The 19,506-nt window shown below is 49.6% G+C and overlaps 1 protein-coding gene across 1 annotated transcript; it reads right to left on the bottom strand.

The window, feature by feature from the left end:
* Positions 1-11: 11 nt before the first annotated feature.
* On the bottom strand, positions 12-13,855 carry Adissp (adipose secreted signaling protein). Its single transcript, XM_003476615.5, has 6 exons — positions 13,672-13,855; positions 7,213-7,328; positions 4,961-5,103; positions 1,699-1,837; positions 832-954; positions 12-658 (listed from the first exon to the last, which is right to left on the bottom strand). Exons 2-6 carry the CDS (start codon positions 7,229-7,231, stop codon positions 558-560), a joined length of 525 nt encoding a protein of 174 aa, XP_003476663.1. The 5' UTR covers positions 7,232-7,328; positions 13,672-13,855; the 3' UTR covers positions 12-557.
* Positions 13,856-19,506: the final 5,651 nt, after the last annotated feature.

Below are 19,506 nucleotides of genomic sequence, written 5' to 3'. Positions count from 1 at the left end.
GGCCTCTGGTATCCACTGGAAGTTTTATTTCTTTAGGTTTCTATCCCAACCAGTCGTCTAAAACCAGTATCACAGACCTGAGGGGTAGGAGTTGAGAGCTGCGTCTCCCCCTCCTCAGAAGGTCAGCAGGGGAAACAGCAAGGAGCAGGAGAGGCAGCTGAGGCAGAGAGCAGCAGTAATGGGGCGCCGGCATCACAAGCCACTCGGTCCTCTCCCAGGCCCTGGCTGAACCCCCTGTGGCTTGGGGTGGGCAGGAGGTAGGACCCACCCAGGCCCTCACCCTTCCCTCCTCAGATAGCCTCCTGGGGGCTCAACCATTTCTTTCAGCAGGAGACTGAGGCACATGGAGAGGAGGGGGTGGGAGAGGAAGTTGCAGGAGAGGCAGGGTGGTGGCATAAATGAAGGCATAGGTGAGAGGTGTGGGCATGGGCACAGCTGGGTCTTGGAGGCGGGGGACACTCCACACCCAGGAGGGGCGAGGAAGCCACACCATCACGCAGCAAGTTGGAGACGAGGCGGGTTAAGGCTGAGGGGCTCAGTCGAGGCAGCCACAGGGCTCAGTCGAAGCCATGCCAGTCACTGTGCTCCGAGTCATACTCCAGCTCAGCACCCACACACTTGACACCATCCAGCAGCATGGGGGTGCCGTGGTGCCGGTCTGTAAGGCGGAGATGCAAGTCAGTGTACCTGCTGCACTTGGTCCCACCGACAGGGCACACTCCAAGAGGGCTGTCCTAGGGCTTGGCTTGGAATGGGGACAACTCCACAAGGTTAGGACCACAGCCAGGCAAGCATCCTTCCCCCAGCCAGACCCATGCACCCTCTCCTCACCCATGACTCGTGCCTGCACTGTCACACGCACGTAAGCACCCACGCCGCCCTCACAGGCCAGCAACATCTCCTCTTTGAGGACTCCTTCCTTGTGCGCAGAGTACTCGCACTTCACACTGTAACCTGCCAGGGACAGGGACCGCAGGTGATCAGCAACCCCCACAGCTTCCCAACCCTGACCGAGCACTTATGTGTCCCTCCCCTCCTAAAGAAAGGAAAGTGGGAGACCCATCCTGTAAGGCGGATGCAAGGTTAGGCTGAGCAAACCTCCCAGTCCTCACAGAGCCAGCATGGCTCCAGGAGTAAGGCAGGCACAAATGCAGGCTTCCAAGGAAAAGGCCAGCCCCTCCACACACAGGAAGACAGGGAGAAGGGTGATGGAGAACAAGCAGGACAGGCTGTGAGTGGGTCAGGTGGCAAGAGGCAGGCAAAGACCTCAGGGGGTCTTGCGCAGTCCAGTGACGATCACAAGAGGTGGGAACGTGAAACAGGCTGGGGCTGCCTGCCTCCACAGTGACACCACAGGCTCTGCCAGAAGGGATGGGGTAGGCTCTGCAGCCAGCTGGGTAGGTAGAAGCAGGGGCAGCAGTAGGTTTCTTTGGGCAGGTGGAAGGGAGTTCCTCTATGGCTCCCATCACAGTGTCCTCTGCTGAGACCACCACCGGATAAGGTGCAGGCACAGGCCTGCAGTGAGAATTCATGGACTTTTGTCCAGGGAAGGAGGCTGGGACGTAGAATAGCCAAGCTGCCACACAGCAGGCCCACAGAGGTGCCATGTTCCTGAATGAGAGTGTCCCACCTTCTCCCACTCACATCCAGGACCTGCTGAAGGAGGGCCGGTCTCCAGCACCCCAAATAGGCACCCACCTTCAGGGACGGGCACGACACTGAGGAGCTTGAGGTGCAGGCTGGGAACAGGTGCCTCCCGGATGTCCTTGCTCAGCCTGTGCACTGGGGGCAGAGTGAAGGTAATCTCATATTTGTGTAGGATCTTCAGGAAGCCAACCTGCAGCAGGAAGGGTGAAGGCAGAGGCACTTGGGCCATGAGGGTCATGCCACCTGTAAGCCTTGTTACTTGTTAGCCCAGCACCTGTTTCCCTGGTATCACTCCCACTGACCCTTGCCCTAGCTGTTGGCTCCAGCCTCTCTTGACAATGGCCCTTCCCATGAGGATGACCCAATCCTCGGAGGTTTCAGAGGCCTATTTTTTAGATAAGAACTTGAAAGCCAGGAAATGACTGGCTATAGGTCACATCGTGTGACCAATGGAAAGTCTTCTCTAAACTCCTTGGCCATTGCTGCCATGTGTGGCACTCGGTAACTCACCACCCACAGCCCACAGGGAGGTTCAGAGTCATCCATCTGCTCCCACTAATAGCACCTGTCAGAGCCAATAACCCAGGGACAAAGTCAGGGACAATGGTCCTCCATCACTTATATGGAGACAGCAGGCAACACAGCATGGGATGAGACTGGATGGAATTAGATAAATGGACATCAGGCTGAGATGTAGCTCAGTGGTAAAGCTTGTGCTTAGCACATGTGAATATGCTAAAGAAACACAAGAAAAAAAAGACACTAGACCAGCTGTGTCAGTCCACAGCTGCCCACAGGCCCGTCAACAGCCACTGAACCTGCTGGCACCTCATGATGGATACCTGCCTTCCTCCTACTCAGAGGCTCAGTGCCCAGCGGCCTGGTCTGAGGAATTTCTGTTGTTCGCACACAGTGCCTGGCAACCAACACCGTCCTTCTGACACAGATACCACCCTTGGAAACTTCAATAGTGTGAAGGGTCACAAGCTGGGGTGGCTGCTGAGCGGGTGACTGCGGGTCCAGCAGGTGCAGGGGCACTGCTGTCAGCTAGCTTTTGTGGGTACATAGATTCCTGCACAATTACAGGGGCTGACGCACCCTTTGCTGTAGGGGGCAGAATGGGAATGGCTGCATGGAGCTCTTAGCCTTCCAATGGGACCAGGGTGATGTCACCACATGATAAACCAACCCATGCTCAGCTGTTGGCGGGGCACCTCAAAGAGGATTTCTGGTTGTACTTGCCCATTGTGACCCTACAGCACAGCTGGACCACTTGCAGGATTCTCCAGAGAATACTCAAGAGATATGCAAAACAATACTCACCAGCACCCTATCTATAACAGAAAAACACAAATAACCGTAACACCCAGGACCAGGAAAGCAGCCAAGTCAATGATGATACATATGATGGAATACCAGGCAGGTGTAAAGACTCCTGGAAAGTTATTTTCTAACACAAGGAGATAGTTTACAACAGAAGCAAGCAAAAGAACAATGTGTCCAGCCTGCATAATGGCACACGCCTGTAATCCCAGCACTAGGGAGGCTGAGGTAGGAGGATCACTCCAAATTTGAGGCTAGCCTGGGATACACAATGAGTTCAAGGCCAGCCTGAACTGCCCAGTGAGATCCTGTCTCAAAAAACAAAACAAAACAAATGTTTTAGAAGCAAAACTAAAAAGAAAGGAAGGAAGGAAGGAAAGAAGAAAGTAAGTTAAAATGACATGACATAAAAAAAAAAAAAAACTAGCCAGGAAGTATAAGCGTCAGCCGGTCAAGGTCATGAGTTCAATCCCTAGTACAAAAAGAAAAATATTAACCATCAATATACCTGAATAGATAACTGTGGCTACTTTTAATTTTTCTCTTACTTAGTTTTTGCTAGGGATCAGATCCAGGACTTTGTACATGCTAGGCAGGTGCTCTACCACTGAACATCCTTGACACCTTTATGTTTTTCTTTGTCTCCCAAATTTTCCCTAACCAAGAAGAATGGCTTTTGCAAGGTGGGAAGGAAACTGTTTTTAAAAGTTTTGGTTTGTTCAGTTTTCCCTTCAGGAAATCCATCAGCTACAGAGAAAGAATGAAGATCTTAGAGTTAGAAATGGATACAAACTCGATCCCCTTTCTTTCTACTCTCATCCTTTTTCCTCTCCTTACTGGACTTTCTCCCCGCCCCACCATTCTTCATTACTGGGGCTTGGACTCAGGCTTTCACATTGAATGACAGCCTTTTTCTATTTTTTGTTTTGAGACAGTGTCTCACTGAGTCACTAAGTTGCCCAACCTGGGCTTGAACTTGTAACCCTTCTCTCAGTCTCCTAGGCTGTTAAGATTATAGGTGTGTACTACTGCACCCATCTTGGGTTCCTTTTTGAGCAGGCAGCAAGTCCCTCTTTCAGGCAGTCTCCATGGACTAGACCTCTGCCCTCAACCACAGGTCACTCTACCCAACTCTGTGGACCCCTGGCTCTTTCACCTGAAGGCCTAAACCTCTGTTCAATCCAAGTTCTACAAAAAGTCTCTCCTGCTCTTATATGTGGACATGGAACCAACAGTGTCATAGCAGTTGGATGAGCCACACAGGTAGGTGTCTGAAGGAAGTGCTCCACCAAATGGTAAGAGCTGGGGGTGTAGCTCTGTGACAAAGCATTTACAAAAAAATCTATGAGGGGCTGGAGATTTAGCTCAGCGGCGTGAGTGCCTGCCTTGCAAGTGTGTGGTAGTGAGTTCAATCCCTGGTACCAATCCAAAAAAAAAAAAAAAAAAAAAAATCTATGTGCAAAGCCCTGGATTCCATCTCTGGCACCAAAAAATTAAAAGTGTGGAAGGGAATGAATACCACTACAAAAAACTACATGAACTAGAGATTTGGTAAAGAGTAAAAAGTCGTACTTTGTTATCGCCATAATGAGCTTCACTTTTTTTCTCCTCCCCTCCCCGGGCTTCACTTCTGTGCCCACACACCATTCTCACACCAGCTTTATGGCCATGAATTGTCAACTGGAGAGAAGACTAACTTAGGTGACCTGCCAAAGGTCACAGAACCGTAATGGTAGGCCTCGACCTGAACCCTGGCCTGTGGCACTACATCCTCAACACCTGCCTTCCACTGCCACTGTCTAAGTGAGACCAGTGACAGCAAGGATTCTAAACTGATTTCCCATTTTACAGAGGAGGAAAGCTCAGCAAGAGGCAAAGATGTGCCCTTGAACCCAGCCAAGGAAAAGGGACAGACCAACCTCAAGGACCAGCCAGAGTCAGGGAAGAGGTGAAGAGAGTGAGGGTGATGATGGAGGAGGCATGCACATACCTTGACCAGAAAACTGCTGTCACTTTCCTGGGTGACCATGACCACTGAGTCATGCAGCTTCTCATCAAAGTGGACATGGCTGTGGGAGCCTTCGGAGTCATGGCCTGCTGCAAAGCGGATATTCCGGACTCTGGGTTTGTTGCCTGGAAAGAGTGGGAAGAGAATCTAGGGACTGCTGGCTTCTCCCTCCCCCAAGAAACTATATTTCCTCATTCCTTCCTTATCCCCAAACTAACTTTAACATCACCAGCACTCACTGGATGGGCTCCTTCCAAGGCTAGGTGGACACTGGCAATCATAAAGCTTCACGTTTCCCATCCGCCTACCTGGTCCTTCCTACAGAAAAGAGCCTGCACAAGTGTGGGCCTGAGGAGACTCAGGGATTGAATGATACGAGCCCTCACTGGGAGGCGGAGAGGCTGGCACCAGACAGGAAGACACTGTCTCCAGACAGATCCTCCCCAAGCCCATGTCCTGCCCCCAGCTCTCCTTGACAGTGCCAAGCTGGCATCCCTGGCAGGTCTGCGAGTTCATGAGGCCCCTGGGCTGTGCTTCCCGATGGCCCCAGGCAACCTGGGCAGAGATAAGGACAGCTTCTAGGGGACCTGCTTGGAGGATGGAGAAATAAAGGGGGTCAAGATGGTCACTAAGCCCACTGCGGAAAGGCTGCTGCTGTCACTGGAGCTCACCAATCACTGGTAGGGAAGGAAGAAGCTGAAAGCCTCTGAACCCCTCCCCATACTCCCTCTGCCTGTTTGGCCTCCATCCTGGCCCTGGCTGTCCTGCAGCTGGGCTGCCCAGAGCTCAGCAGGGTTCTCTAAGGCCAAAAAGAGTGGGCGGTTGAGACAATCAGAGAGGTTGTGTGACGGATTAGAGGATCCTAAATATCCCCCAAAGACTCATATGTTGCAGGATTGGTCACCAGGTGACAGCACCATTGGGAAATGATAAAACTAGAGGTCTTCTAAGTCACTGAGCCCTTGACGGGTATACTGCAACCCCTACCTCTTCCTGTCTGTTTCCTGGCTGCCATGAGATAACCAGCTTGTCTACCATATGCTCCCTGCCATGATATTCTGCCTCACCACAAGCCAAACAACTAGGCCTGTTTTGATTTATATCTAGATGCCCCCAAAGCCTCATGTACTCACAGGGGCTTTTGAGGGTAACTGGATCACAGGAGTGTGATACTCATCAGTTGCTTAGTCCCCTGGTGAGTTTACAGCTAAATGTGATTTGTGAGGAACAGACAAGTAGAAGAAGTACATCACTGTGGGCATGGCCTGGAAGGATCTGTCCCTCACACCACCATCTCTCTCTGCTTCATGCTGCCATGCCACGAGCTCTTTCTCTGCCCCTCTGCCATGCCACCATGCCTTGGAGCCAGGTGACTACAGACTGACGCTTCTACAAACTGTGAGCCAGGATAAACTGTTCCTCCTTTAACTTGTGGATGTTGCATATTGTGTTACAATGACAAGGAAAGTAACTAAGATGGGGGCCAAGTGACCAATAACAGACCTCAAATACTGTGAGCCAAATTATATCTTTCCTTCTTTTAAGCTGATTTCACTCAGGTATTTTGTTACATGAACAGAAGACTGACTAACACAGCAAGGGATAGCAGGCTGGAGGCCTGGGCTGAATGGACACTCAGCTAAGGGAGGCCAAGGGCATGATGCTAGACCTCTCAGATCCTCTGAGAGTTCCTGGATACCCTCTAGGCCTGAATTCCTGGAGAGACAGAGGCCTGGGAACTTCCTGTTGAGTCCCACAACCTGACCCTCAGTTCTTACTATGTCTCCCTTGCTCACAACCCTGGATGAGGTCCAGATTCACTCATTCAGTCAGTCCTTTGGAGCCTGAATGAAGTCTAGATTCCCTCCACAGCCTGCTGTGCCCACTTCCCCAGTCACAGGGCTTACCACATGGAAAGGAGGCTGGTATAAGGAGATACAGGAGAATACACCTCCAGAGAACAGCATGGCGGGGGAGCATACACCTCCAGGGAACAGCATGTCAGGAAGCCAGAGTCCCTGCCACAGCTAGGATGATCCCTCACCCTGGGCCTGGCACAAACACTGGCATATTCCAAATTTCACCTGTTTATGTATGTGCAAACACACACATACATACACACACACACACACACACACACACACACACACCCAAAACCAGCCACACATGAGGCAGCACCCTCTCCCAAACTCATGGGAAGAGCCGTGCGATTAGCACACCGGGAAGACACTCACCCTTGTTGGCTGCAGCCATGGACGCCCTCCCTGCCACGGGGTAAGACACACAGCTCCTGCCGGACACCGCTGCTCGAGCTCAGCAGCCTCCCATGCTCCAGGACACCAGCAGGAGCCTGAAGGACAGAGAGTGAGGAAAACAGAGTCTGAATCACCCAGAGCCTGTGGCCTGCAGAGAGGCTCCCTTTAGGATGGGCCCTAAGCAGCCCAACTAAGGCATACATCTTGTAGCACAGGGGCTTCTGCCACGTTACCAAGAGCCCTCGACCCTGCTTAACACTTTACTGACCAAGGCCCTGCCAGCATATGGCGAGCTTCTGGGTACCAAAGTGGCAGCATAGGACTCACATGCCCAGTCCACCTAAAGTTGGCAGGAAGGGCAGCCTGGAAAGGAGGGGGACCCAGCTGGGGATATAATTCAGTGGCACAGTGCCTGCCTGGCAAGTGCAAGGTCTTGAGTTTGATTCCTGGTACCAAAAATAAAGAAGGAAGACCTTACTGGTATCTTTTATATACCCCATGCATAATAGGCCAACAGTACGTAGCGGTGAGTAAGATAAGCAAGCAATAAGCTCAGAAGCTTTCCCTCCAGGTGGCCAGTCGGGGCCAAAGACAGACCAGACCCCCATCTCAGGCCCCCATTCAGGCCCTGGCCTGAGCCCGAGTCACAGGGCTGCCTCAGTGCAGAAGTCCATGTGGAACACCCTTGGAAGCCAGCAACGGGCTGAGCCGAGCCCATCTCAGCATGGAAAGGAATAATAAGCACAACCGATGGAAACAGATGAAATACATAAAACCAGAGCATCACAGAGGCAGAAAAGGAAGAGGGAAAGCAAAACAAACCAACCCAGGCCTCCTGTGTCACCACTGATGGTAGCAGTGTCCTAACTCTTTGCTCTGAAAATTAAAGGAAAATTATTCAGCCTATCTCTTCCTTTCTTCTAAGTGAACTGCCCTAGAGGTTGATAGAAACTCTTCTTCATAGGATATTTCTTGGTAGTAAACAACAGAATGACTGAATGCCAAGTCATTCCTCACACTCCCCCCAGAGAACCAAACACCAGAGGCAATAGTCAGTGGATGCTGGACCATGACAGAAGGTTGATGCAAAGTACACACCCAGTGCCACCGACATGACCTGGGGTTTGATTTTGCTTTTATGGTACGGTAGATTGAACCCAGGACCTTCACAATGAGCTATGTCCCTAGCCCTTTTGTTTGTTTGTTTCTTTTGCTTGAGACAGGGTCTCACTATATAACCAGGCCAGCCTTGAACTCACTATGTAGCCTAGGCTACCCTTGAATTTGTGGCAATCCTCCTGCCACAGCCTCCCAAGTGCTGGGATTATATCTAACTAACCCAGGCATGTACTAACTAGCCTGACTCTCAGCCCTTTTTTTGAGCCAGGATTTCAATAAATTGCCTGGCGTGGACTCAAATTCATGCTCCTTCTGCCTCTGCTTCCCTGAATGCTGGGATTACAGGCATGTACCACAACCCTGGTCCTATTCTTTACTTTGAGACAGAGTCTCCTTATGTTACTAAATTGTGGAGGCTGGGTTTAAATTTGTAATCCTCCTGCTTCAGCCTCCCACAGTGCTGGAGTTTCAGGTGTGTTCCACCACATCTGCTGATCTGGTATTCTTTTTTTTTTTCCTCAGAATAAAATTTACTTACATGTGAATAAAAGATTGCCTACAATTTCAGAGACTGTTACTGAAGGCTTAAGAACTTCTAATTTCCCAGATACATGGATATGATATCATCTGGCCACACTGGCCCCCTCCCTCTCACTCACTGAAAGACACTGTTGCCTCCTCTTGTGAGGCAGCTCAGAGTCTCAGCATCACTGACCACAGACAAACACTTAACCTGGATCTCACCAAGCCTCCAGCACCAACTCCTCATTTACTGATAGGCACAGAGGGTAACAGAATAAACTAAAAGACTGCAAGCAAGTAATGAGAGAAACCAGGAAAGAGGGGATGCCACAGGACGGCTGACCTGCTTTTTTCAAACTGCAAGGAAAAAAGAAAGAAAAGGGAGAGTGTTCTAAATAGGTACTCAGCAAACTACATAAGTCTGTGGGCCACTGCCTATTCTGTGTAAATTAAGTTTTACTGGAACACAACTGCTCATTCATTTTATATGTTGTCTGTGACAGCTTTTGCACTAAAACAAAACTACTCAGAGTAGTTGTAACAGAGACCATATGGCCTGCAAAATCTAAAATATTACCATCTAGCCCTCTCAGAAAGCTTGCCAACCCCTATTCTAGATTAACACACACTTCAGGGACAAGAAGGCAGGAAAATCTAGGGGACAACTGACCGATTAGTTTTAGGGTTTTTTTTTAAATCGTATCAGCTGCAAGAAGATAAAGAAGTGAAGTAGGATGTTCCTAACTCCCTATTAAAAGATCTTTGGGGGACCCTGGGAAATGTGAGCTGTCTGAATAGTAGATGACACAAAGCAGTGAGTTTTGTTAGCTGAGGTAATGAGATTGTACTATGTAAAGAAGCTATGTTCTTAGTTTTTCAGAGAAACATATTGAAGTGTTTAGAGATAAGTGGCCCATAAGTGACCTAGGCTAGTCCTGAGAATGAAGAGAAACCATGGAGTAGCCTCAGTCAGGGCTGGGCCTGTCTGTCCAGGGCATGACCTCAAGTCCCTTAGATGTAGAATAGCCGTGGGAACAAGGGTGACCTCACTTCCCTCCCAACTTTCCTATGCTAGACAAGTCCACCCAGGCTCAATCTGCTTCCTAGACAGGCATTCACAGCAGGAGTCCCCCGGGCCCCAGTAGAAAGCCTAGAGACCTGAAGGAAGATCAAGGCTTGGGCCTCTAGAACACAAGAGTGGCTTCCCTGGAGGCCAGCTCCCAGGCCCCATGATTCAGGGCAGCGAAATGTACCCCCTTCACCTGTGCCCAGGCCTGCTGAGGGGTTAGCTTGTCTCTAGGAAGTTTGGCTTTGGAAAGCAGCCTGCCCCAACCCTCCACCTCAACTCTGCTGAAGCTGTGCACGTGGGGGTGTGTGATGAGTGGCCAGATGCAAGGGGGCCAGGCCTTCTTTCTCCCTATAGAGGCTGCTATACCACCCTTATGCAGCCAGGGATCAGTGACAGCCCAGTGTCCTCAAGGTCCCCTAGCTCCCCAGGATACTTTGAAGAGGCCAAGGTGAAACTCTTTAGTAGCTGATGAGCAAAAGCTCCCGGGCCTCTTTCCACAACCCTCGCCCTCCCAGTACCTGGAAGATCCTTCCGTGTCTTGCCACACACACTACCCGGCCCCTGTCCGCTTCTGCCCAGTTCATCCTCTGTGCCCTAGCCACATATCCCCTCAGTCTTAGCCCTGACATCTCCTTTTTTGCAAAGTTCCCCCATCCCATTCCAAATCCCAGGAAAGGCCTGAAATTCTTTAATGGATCCCCTTTCTCACTTTCTGGGACCTTTGCTGATTATCTTCCCTACTTTAGGAGCACAGTAGTTGTGGTTTTGCCAAACCCTGTGTCCCTAGAATTCAGCATAGCACCTGACAGCAAATGCATTCAGTTTATACTTGAGTGAATGAATAGTTGCCCTAAAGAGAGCCTCCTAGTCACGTGCAGTCAGCACACACAGCTTTTAGGATCTCTCCACCTGCCTGTATCCATTTGAGACAGAAAAGGCTACTGAAGGCAGGACCCATGTCTCCTGCAGTGCCCGGAACTCAGGACAGAGCAATCACTCAGGAACTGTTGCAACCCTCTGTGAGAACACAGAATGGGGACACAAGTGACTGCAGGGGCCCACAGGAGGGTGGGAAAAGCAAACCTCCTTTCGCAACAGAGAATCTGCTGTGGCTATCCCCAGGGAGCCAGATTCTCCTCCACACAAAATCCTCATTACAAGCCGGAAAAGAGGACATGAGGCCTCTTCTGCTGCAGCACACAGAGAGCTGCTTGGCCACCTTGCAAGCCTAGTGTGGCCCTGCTTTTAACCTGCTCCTGCACCACCCAAGTCCTCACTATTGCCCAAGCCACAAGACCCGCAAAGGGCAGCAGTTCCGGTTCAAATCCAGGCTCTGCCCTTGCAGTCACTTCTTTTCACACTTGAGAGTAAGCAATGGCCTCACCTTCCAAGGACTTGATACAGCTGTGCCTGAGGATCTGTGAAAATGTGTGCACCCCTACCCTCCCACCATGAGCCGCTGCAGAAGCAAAGCCCCAAGGGCCTGGTTTCAAAAGCAACAGCAATTTCACTAGAAGAAAGGCACAGAAGGAGAGCCACTTCAGGTCAACTCTGGAGTAGCCAGGAGTGGCCGTCAGAGTAAGCTCTAGGGACTTCAGCTTCTTAGAAAATAGCTCAAGGGTTAAGAGGACGGCTCTCCCACTGCCCCTCCTATTACTTCCAGGGAGGTTAGGCCCTCAGAGAGGGCAAGACAGCAGACTTCTGGGAGGTCCTGCTCACCCCTTACCCCAGCCAGAGGGGCTCAAAAAAACATGGAAAACATGTATCGTCTCCTTCCCCACCTTAGATGGCTGTCAAGAAGTCAAGGGGAGCCTCTGGACAGTCACAGAATGAGGAGGGCTGAAAAGCTGGGACAAGGGCCTTCAGGGCTTCTTTGGCCTTTGATTGCTCTCAGAGAAACTGAGGGAAACAGAGAGCTGCTGGCTTAGGCTCCTCTTGGCTTTGGAAAGGCTGCTCTGAGGCTACCCTACCCAAGGTCTGGCATGCAGACAGGCAGCTGGATGACAACCCAGGAACCCAGCATTCTCAGCACTCTACAGTCCAGCCCCACAGAGTACTGGATGCTACTCCAGGCTGCTCTAAGAAGATGCCAACCTCCAAACTACACAAAAAGCCAAAGACACTCCATGCATGGCAAAGTGCTGCTCCCAAACCTGCCACTCCCTTGCCACCCAGTCCATACCACCTCTCTACCTTAGAGGCAGCTCTCAAATTCTAAGGCATCAAGAGGCCACCTTCATCAGCTTCCATTCCATTCCACTCCATTCTCTAAGAGGTCATGTCCCCAACCTCTTACAGTTCATTTCTCAATTCCTCTTCAATTCCCATTCTCAGCCTGGCTATAAACCTTTCTCTGTGTGAGGCCAGAAAAACAACCTTTCACTCTTCCTACTACTTCCTTTCCCTATAACCCATCCCAGGGTTCAAAACAGTTCAGCAGAAACCTCCCCAGCCTTTCATTAAATCCCAAGCCTGTAGAAAGAACACTGACTGAGGATCGGGATAGGGCAACATTCACCATCTGCCTCCAAGAACCTGATGTAGGACTGGGCACATAGGGGAACCAGGTACTCACAGCAGGACAAGGCTGGTGGTCAGGTTGGGGAGCAGCAGCTCAGCCTTGACCTGGCTTCATTTCTTTCTCTCTCTAACAAAAGTCCAAAGATAGGTATGGGCGTTTTCTCCCTCAGAAACAGCATGTGTTCGGAGGGTGGAGGTCCAGAGTGAAACGGGGGAGGGGTACCACCATTTCTCCCGTCTCCCTAACTAGTGCCCAGCATTCTGTCCCCACATTCTACCTGTCCTCAGCTTGAAAGTGCTGAGAGTCCTCTAGCCTCCAGATGGCCTGCCCCACTGGGCCCCACTCTGGGCCTATGACCTGGTACCCCTAAGAAGCAGAGGCTAATCTGGATTCAGGAGGTGACAGCTGCCCCAACCTTCTTCAGCTTCCTAGAGCAGAATAACCTGTTATTACCACTTCCCAATGTAAAGATTCAGGAAGAAAAGCAAGCTGAGGCGCCCTTTTCAGTTCAACAGGGCCCTGCTCACTAACAGGTGCACACTGGTCCAGAACCTAAATCAAATCATTTCTGCAGCACGACAGTGGGGAGATGGCAGCCAAGTTCTCAAAGGTTCAGATGAGAAATCCTGTGCTTTTTCCTGCCCACATCCCCGTGGGTGTGGCACTTTCATCCCCACCCTATTCTCCTGTACTCGGGGGACACATGCAGCTAGACGTGCCTCGCCATACCCCGCAAGGCGGAGGCTGTTCCTCCAAGATAATGCCCTGCGCCTCCTGCCTTTACTTTGGTTGACGCAGGAGCCTAGACATCCATCGCAAGGATGCCGAGGCACTGAAGGCTCAGAGAAGCTACCAAGGTCACACAGCAAGGAGGCGCAAACAGTGGGGATGCAGGGGAAAGCGACAATGACTCCATTATGCAGCCCTCATTGTGTCACTCGTGCCCCGCGACAAGCGCCCCACGGGAAACAACCCTGCTGCACCAGCTAACGGTCACCTAGGACCCCAGAACTTGATTACCCCCCTCGGATCTGCTGCAGGGAAGTTCTCCAGGCCTGGGCCCCACAGCAGAACCCCTAGCCCAAGTCCGCCTATCACAGCGGGTGGGGTCTCCGGCACTGACTGCTTAGGACAGGGACTCGGCGAAGAGCGGAATCTCAACGAACGGGGCGGAACCGGGAAGCGGTAAGAAGAAAGGCAGTCTCACCTTGCGGGCGCACCCCGGGACAGGGCCGGGCAAGAACGACCGCGACGGTGGCGGCAGTGGCGGCAGTGGCGGCAGCGGCGGTGGAGGGAGCGGCAGCCGAGGCTCAACGCCGAACACGAGGAAGGGAGCCCCGCGCCACAGCCGACCGCCTCCCGGCACGCCCCCGCCTCCACCCATTGGTCGACCGGGGGGTGGGGCAAGGACCTCTTCCAACGAATGAACTGGCTCCGGAGACCAGCCAACGAGCTGTGCGGTACCTGCGTCACGTGCAGGGGGAGCTGCGCCTGCGCGCTGCGATCCCTTGTCTGTCCGGGACCCCAGGAGTTCTCGCGATGCAGCCTGCCTGGTCTCTGGTTCGATTCGGGGGCTAGAGTCAGACCGACCGGAGCGAGAGGAGGAGTGTCTCGGATAGGTCGCCTCAGCCCCGCCTTTGCTAGGGGTTTGAATCCCTCTCCAGCTACCGCCTCAATTAGGGAGAGGCCTCCTCTGAGCGTACCCTCCTCGCTTGGTACTGAAAAGGTGCTGCGGGAGATAACTGGAGCTCCGGAAGTTGGCCTTCCGGCTAGGCTTGCACGACAGCGTCGAGCCACACTAGTCCTGTCTAATAACTGACCAAACGACCCTTCCTGTCAGTGACGCCAGGGTTTCGGCTTCTTCCCTTTCCACCCCATTCCCCTGTCTCAGAGAAAGTGCGCTACGCGGACCCAAGACAAGTCCTGGGAGCCCAGCCTGGCCCAGATAAGCATCTGAACAAAGAAGGCATGCGTGGTGGGGGCTGGGAGAGCTTGTGTGGTCGCCCCCGGGGACCGAAGCCTCTGCTCTCGGTCTCCATGGAGGCGGTCGCCATGGCAGCGGGATGCGACTAGCTCAGCCCGGTAGGGTGAGATATGGGCGCTTCCCCAGAACCAGGGAGCAAAGAGGCATGACCCCGAGTCTTAAGAGATTCTTGCCTCTGCTCCACTACCCGATCGAGGTACACTCCACCTCCCTTTCCGCTGATGGGGACAAAGTGCAGAGAGGGGTCCAGAGCATACTGCTCCTTCTCATATAACTAGGTGGGAGAGGGTTTGGAGGCTGAAGGCCTGCTTCTTTTTCAGAGAGCTGAGATCTACGCCGCCTTTGGCTCATCCTTCTAGGCATTCCCTCTCCCCTGGGTCTGTGGCCCCTTCCCTGTCTACTAGTCTCTAGTCTGTGCACTTCGCAAATTAATTTTGCAGTACTGTTTCCATTGCTTCTTTCCCTTGCTCTAAAGCTCTCTGTACTACAGGACAGGCTCCAGTGCTTCGAGAACTTTACAGTTAACGGTGATTTTTACGCTCTCTGCCGCTTTGAGAAGAATGTCCTGCGCATGGATCGAGATTTCCACATTCAGATCCCCGCCCACCCAGTCTTCTCCACTTGTTCTCTCCCACCGTTCAGAGCACCGCATTGTCTACCGTCCCCCACTTCATGTATTTCATACCTATTCTTTTCCATGTCGGTAGACAATGGACCCAAAGTAGACTGCAGATGTATTTTGTTTAGCCCTCAGGAGGCTTTTATTCCCCACCATGAAGCTTTTAAATTCCACCCCCACTTCATAAAATAATCCGACTTCCAGGTTTTTTTTTTTTTTTGAAATGTCAGATCTAATAACATAGACTCACATTTCAGTCTAGCACCAAAGACTTACACTAAATAGTAGCTGCCTCATTTGGAACACATCAATTTACCATAGTCCAAGCCAGCCCTATATTTATGTTTATTTTATCTGGCTCTCTGCAGACACATGTTTGATTTCATGAGTTTCCCCCACACACACACACACACCATGCTACCTTCCCACCTGGAAAAATCATCTATAATGTGTATTAAATACAAACTAGGAATTTAGCTCAATAGTACAAGAAGCACCTGCCTGGCATGTGCAAAGTCATGAGTTTGATCTCTGGCACCAAAAAAAAGTTTCTCAGCAAATATTTACCAAATGTATATGATGGGCAAGTTACTATGCTAGGGTCTGTGGAGTAAATGATATCACACAAAAAGAACTGTGGTTTCCTGTTCTTGCAAAAGATTCTTCACACTCCTAGACTCTGGGCAGTCTGGCTACCTGGGAGGACCCACAATACAGAGCTTCCCATGCTAGGGATGCCATGGGCTCCCAGGGAAGGCAACAGATGGAACCAGGAGGAAGTCAGGATAAAAGTTTTATGGCTGTCCCTCTGCTGTCCAGAAGGCCTGTGAACCAACAAGAAGGTGTGCCATCACCACAGATGCCAGGCTTCTAGCACTGATGGCCTTACCAAACCTGGATGCTTCTAGTAAGGAAAGCCACAGGCCCCTAGTGGCTTTCCTGGAGATGGGAGAAGTATACAAAAGAAGAGCAACACTAGGTTAGAACAGATGAAGTACATGGCAAACATGCCTGCGCCAGCTCCGAACACATAGTATTTTGGACTCTACTACTACTACTTTTTTTTTTTTTTTTTTTGGACTGGGTCTCACTGTGTAGTTCAGGCTAGCCTTGAACTTGCAGTGATTCTCCTGCTTCAGTTTCTGAGGTGCTGCGATTATAGGCATTTGGTACCATACCTAGCTTGGACTCTATTTGATAAATTTATTTATTAAATATATTTAGGGCTGGGGATTTAGCTCAGCGGCATAAGCACTTGCCTTGCAAGCAGGCGGTCGTGAGTTTGATCCCTTGTACCAATAAAAAATAAACCACAAGCTGGAAAACTACTTGGCAGTATCTAATAAAACTTATAAATGCCAACCTTATTACAGAATTGTAGCTCTCAGTTATATTTCTTTTTTTCTCATATCTTACAAGGTATGTATAAAAATATTTGTGGCAGCATTTGTAATAATCTGGTCTGAAAATAACCCAAATGTGCATCAACAATAAAACAAATAGATAAAATGCAGTGTTTTTAAAATAAAGAGTAAACCAGGCGTGGTGATGCATGCCTGTAATCCCAGCACTGGAGAAATTGAGGCAGGAGAATCACCTCAAGGTCAAGGTTGGCCTGAAATACATAGCTAGACCTTTTCTCAAAAATACATAAATAGGGCTGGGGATTTAGCATTGCAAGCAGGCAGTCATGAGTTCGATCCCTGGTACCGATAAAAAAATGAAAAAAAAAAGACAAAAAGAATTTGATTAAAAAAAAATAAATAGCTAGGCGTGTTGGTACATGCCTTTAATCCCTACATTTGAGAAGCTGAGGCAAGAGGATTGCTGTGAGTTTGAGGCCAGTTTGGGTTACAAAGTGAGTTAAAGGCTAGCCTCAACTGCATAGCAAGACCCTGTCTCAAAAAGACCAATAATAATAATAAACTGAATAAAAACAGCAAAGACTTTTTGGGCTCATCATTTTGGACGTTTGAGCTGGGCATGGTGATGCACACCTGTAATTCCAGCACTCAAGATGCTGAGGTAGGAGAATTGTCATGAATTTGAGGCCAGGCTGGTTTACATAGTGAGGTCAAGACCAGCTTAAACTCCATAGCAAGACCTTGTCTCCAAAATCCAAAAATAAAAGGTTTTTTTAATTGAAAGTTTTGGTCCATGGTTGATGCGCCTCACTGTGCTGGGGGCCTGGTGTGAACCGCAGCATGTGGTAAGGCCATCACTCACTGACCAGGACGGTAAAGAGAGAAGGAAGGAGCTGGGGTCCCACTGTCCTTTTAAGGAACACAACCCCAGTGACAAGAAAGCCTCCCACTGGCACCTCTTAATGTTTCTGCCACTTCCCAATAGCCTTAGTCAGAGGACCAAGCCTTTAACATATGGGCCCCAGGGACACTAAAATACAGTGTATTTGTACAGTATTGTGGGTCAATGACGAGAATAACCTCCTGAATACATGGAACAACATAGATGATTCTCATAGATAATATCGAGCCAAGGAAGCCAGACACAAAAACAATACAGCAGTTTTTTGGTAAACATATGTATTCATTTAAGACTATATCTAGAAATGGAATTGCTGGGACATAGCCGTAGTAGCTTTATTGTCTGAACTGCATTTTCCAAATTCCCTCTCATGTGTGTTTCCAATTAGGGTGGGTCACAGCAGACATTTTGTATGAGATTTGAGAGAAAGCAGCAGTACTGGATTTGACATTGTGAGCTCAAAGCAGGAGCTTTGTAGCCCACGCAGACCTCACTACTTGAGGTAGCAGCTAGGCCTGCAAATGCTCTGCCTCTCCTTGGAGCCTTCTTCACTTCTCTGACTCCTGGGTCAAATGACTGGGGGCCAAATTCTCCTGCAGTTCACCCCCCTCCTGAGCCTGGAGGCAGTGAGAGCTGATAGGAAGCCCAGTTTGTCCGTGAGGCTTCTAGCTCATTCTCATAATTCTAGTTTATTTTGTCCCCTATCTTACATCCATCTTCTTTCCCCAACTCTCTGACCTGTGAATTTTAAGCACCATTCGATTAAAGAAGTATAATCTGAGACGCCTGAACCAGCTCCCATAATTTCCTGAAGTCAAATCCCTGGCAGAAATCCCTTCAAAATTCTCTGATTGAACCCTTACTGATACTGATAGCATAGGCATTAGAAACAGCCAAACTTTTCTAAAACACTTGTACTCATTTACATACCCATTAGCTGAGTGCAACAGTGGCACTTACTTCACACTAATATAAAGATCAACAACTTTTGAAAAATAACTCCCAGTATAAACCAGAGCAGAGCAGAGCAGCACACTAGTCTTCAGTCTCTGCAATGGACCGTAGCTGTGGGTAAGACAATTTCACAGTATCAAGGTTACAAATGCATACATTATTTAAGCTAGCAACCCTTGTTCTAGAATTTATCATGCAGATATACTTGTATATAATACTAAATTATTACTGTGCAGCCTGAGGTTATTGTTCCATTATTATTATTATTATCCTTGTAAAAGACTTAAAATCACTCAAATGTCTAAAATAAGTTTTGTACAATAGAATTTTAGGGTCCTAAAAAGAACAAAAGCTGGGTGGGGTGGTGTACTCCTATAATTTCTGAACACAGGAGCATGAGACAGAAGGGTTATAAATTTGTGGCCATCCTTGGCTACAGACAGACCCTGTTTAACCCTGTGTCAAAACACACACACACACCACCAATAAAGGAAAAAGAGAACATTTTCATTTGGAAATATTCTTTTTTTTTTGTCATCTTTTTCATTTTTATAGGTACTGGGGATCAAACAAACTCATGACCGCCTGCTTGCAAGGCAGGTGCTTATGCCGCTGAGCTAAATTCCCACCTCCAAAACCCACTTTTTTTGTGTGTCTTTTTTCAGTACAGGGATCGAACTCATGACCGCACACTTTCAAGGGAGGCGCTTATGCCGCTGAGCTAAATTCCCAGCCCCCACTTGGAAATATCTTGGATCAGGGTTCTCCAAAGAGAATCAAAGGAAAGACTGAATTGTCTCACAGTTATTGCATTGACTCACACATTGAGGGAGGCTGCCAACTCCCAAGATCTGCAGGGTGAGTTGGAAGTTAGAGACCTGGGAAGGCCAATGGTTTAGTTCCAGTCTAGTCCAAAGGCCTGAAAACCAGTATAACTAATGGTGTGATTGTCATCCAAAGACTGGCAGGCTTGAGGTGCAGCAAGAGCCAATGTTTCAATTTGAGTTTGAAGGCAGGCAAAAAGCTGGTGTCCAAGTTCAGGAAGTAGAAATTCTATATTTGGGGGAGGGCAGCATCTGATTGGATGAGGCCCACCCACTTGAAGGAGGACAAACTGCTTATCTGTGATTTAAATGTTAATGTCATCCCTAATAGAAACTCATAGAAACACCCAGAATGAATGTTTTGTTTTGTTTTGTCTTTTTCCTTTTTATCGGTAC

The sequence above is a fragment of the Cavia porcellus genome, unplaced genomic scaffold (assembly GCF_034190915.1).
Source record: "Cavia porcellus strain 051 isolate PalLab524CR breed Dunkin Hartley unplaced genomic scaffold, mCavPor4.1 scaffold_5, whole genome shotgun sequence".
In the NCBI taxonomy this organism is placed as follows: Eukaryota; Metazoa; Chordata; class Mammalia; order Rodentia; family Caviidae; genus Cavia; species Cavia porcellus.
Note: the sequence above shows the minus strand (reverse complement) of the source record. Positions and strands in the feature narration are given on the sequence as shown.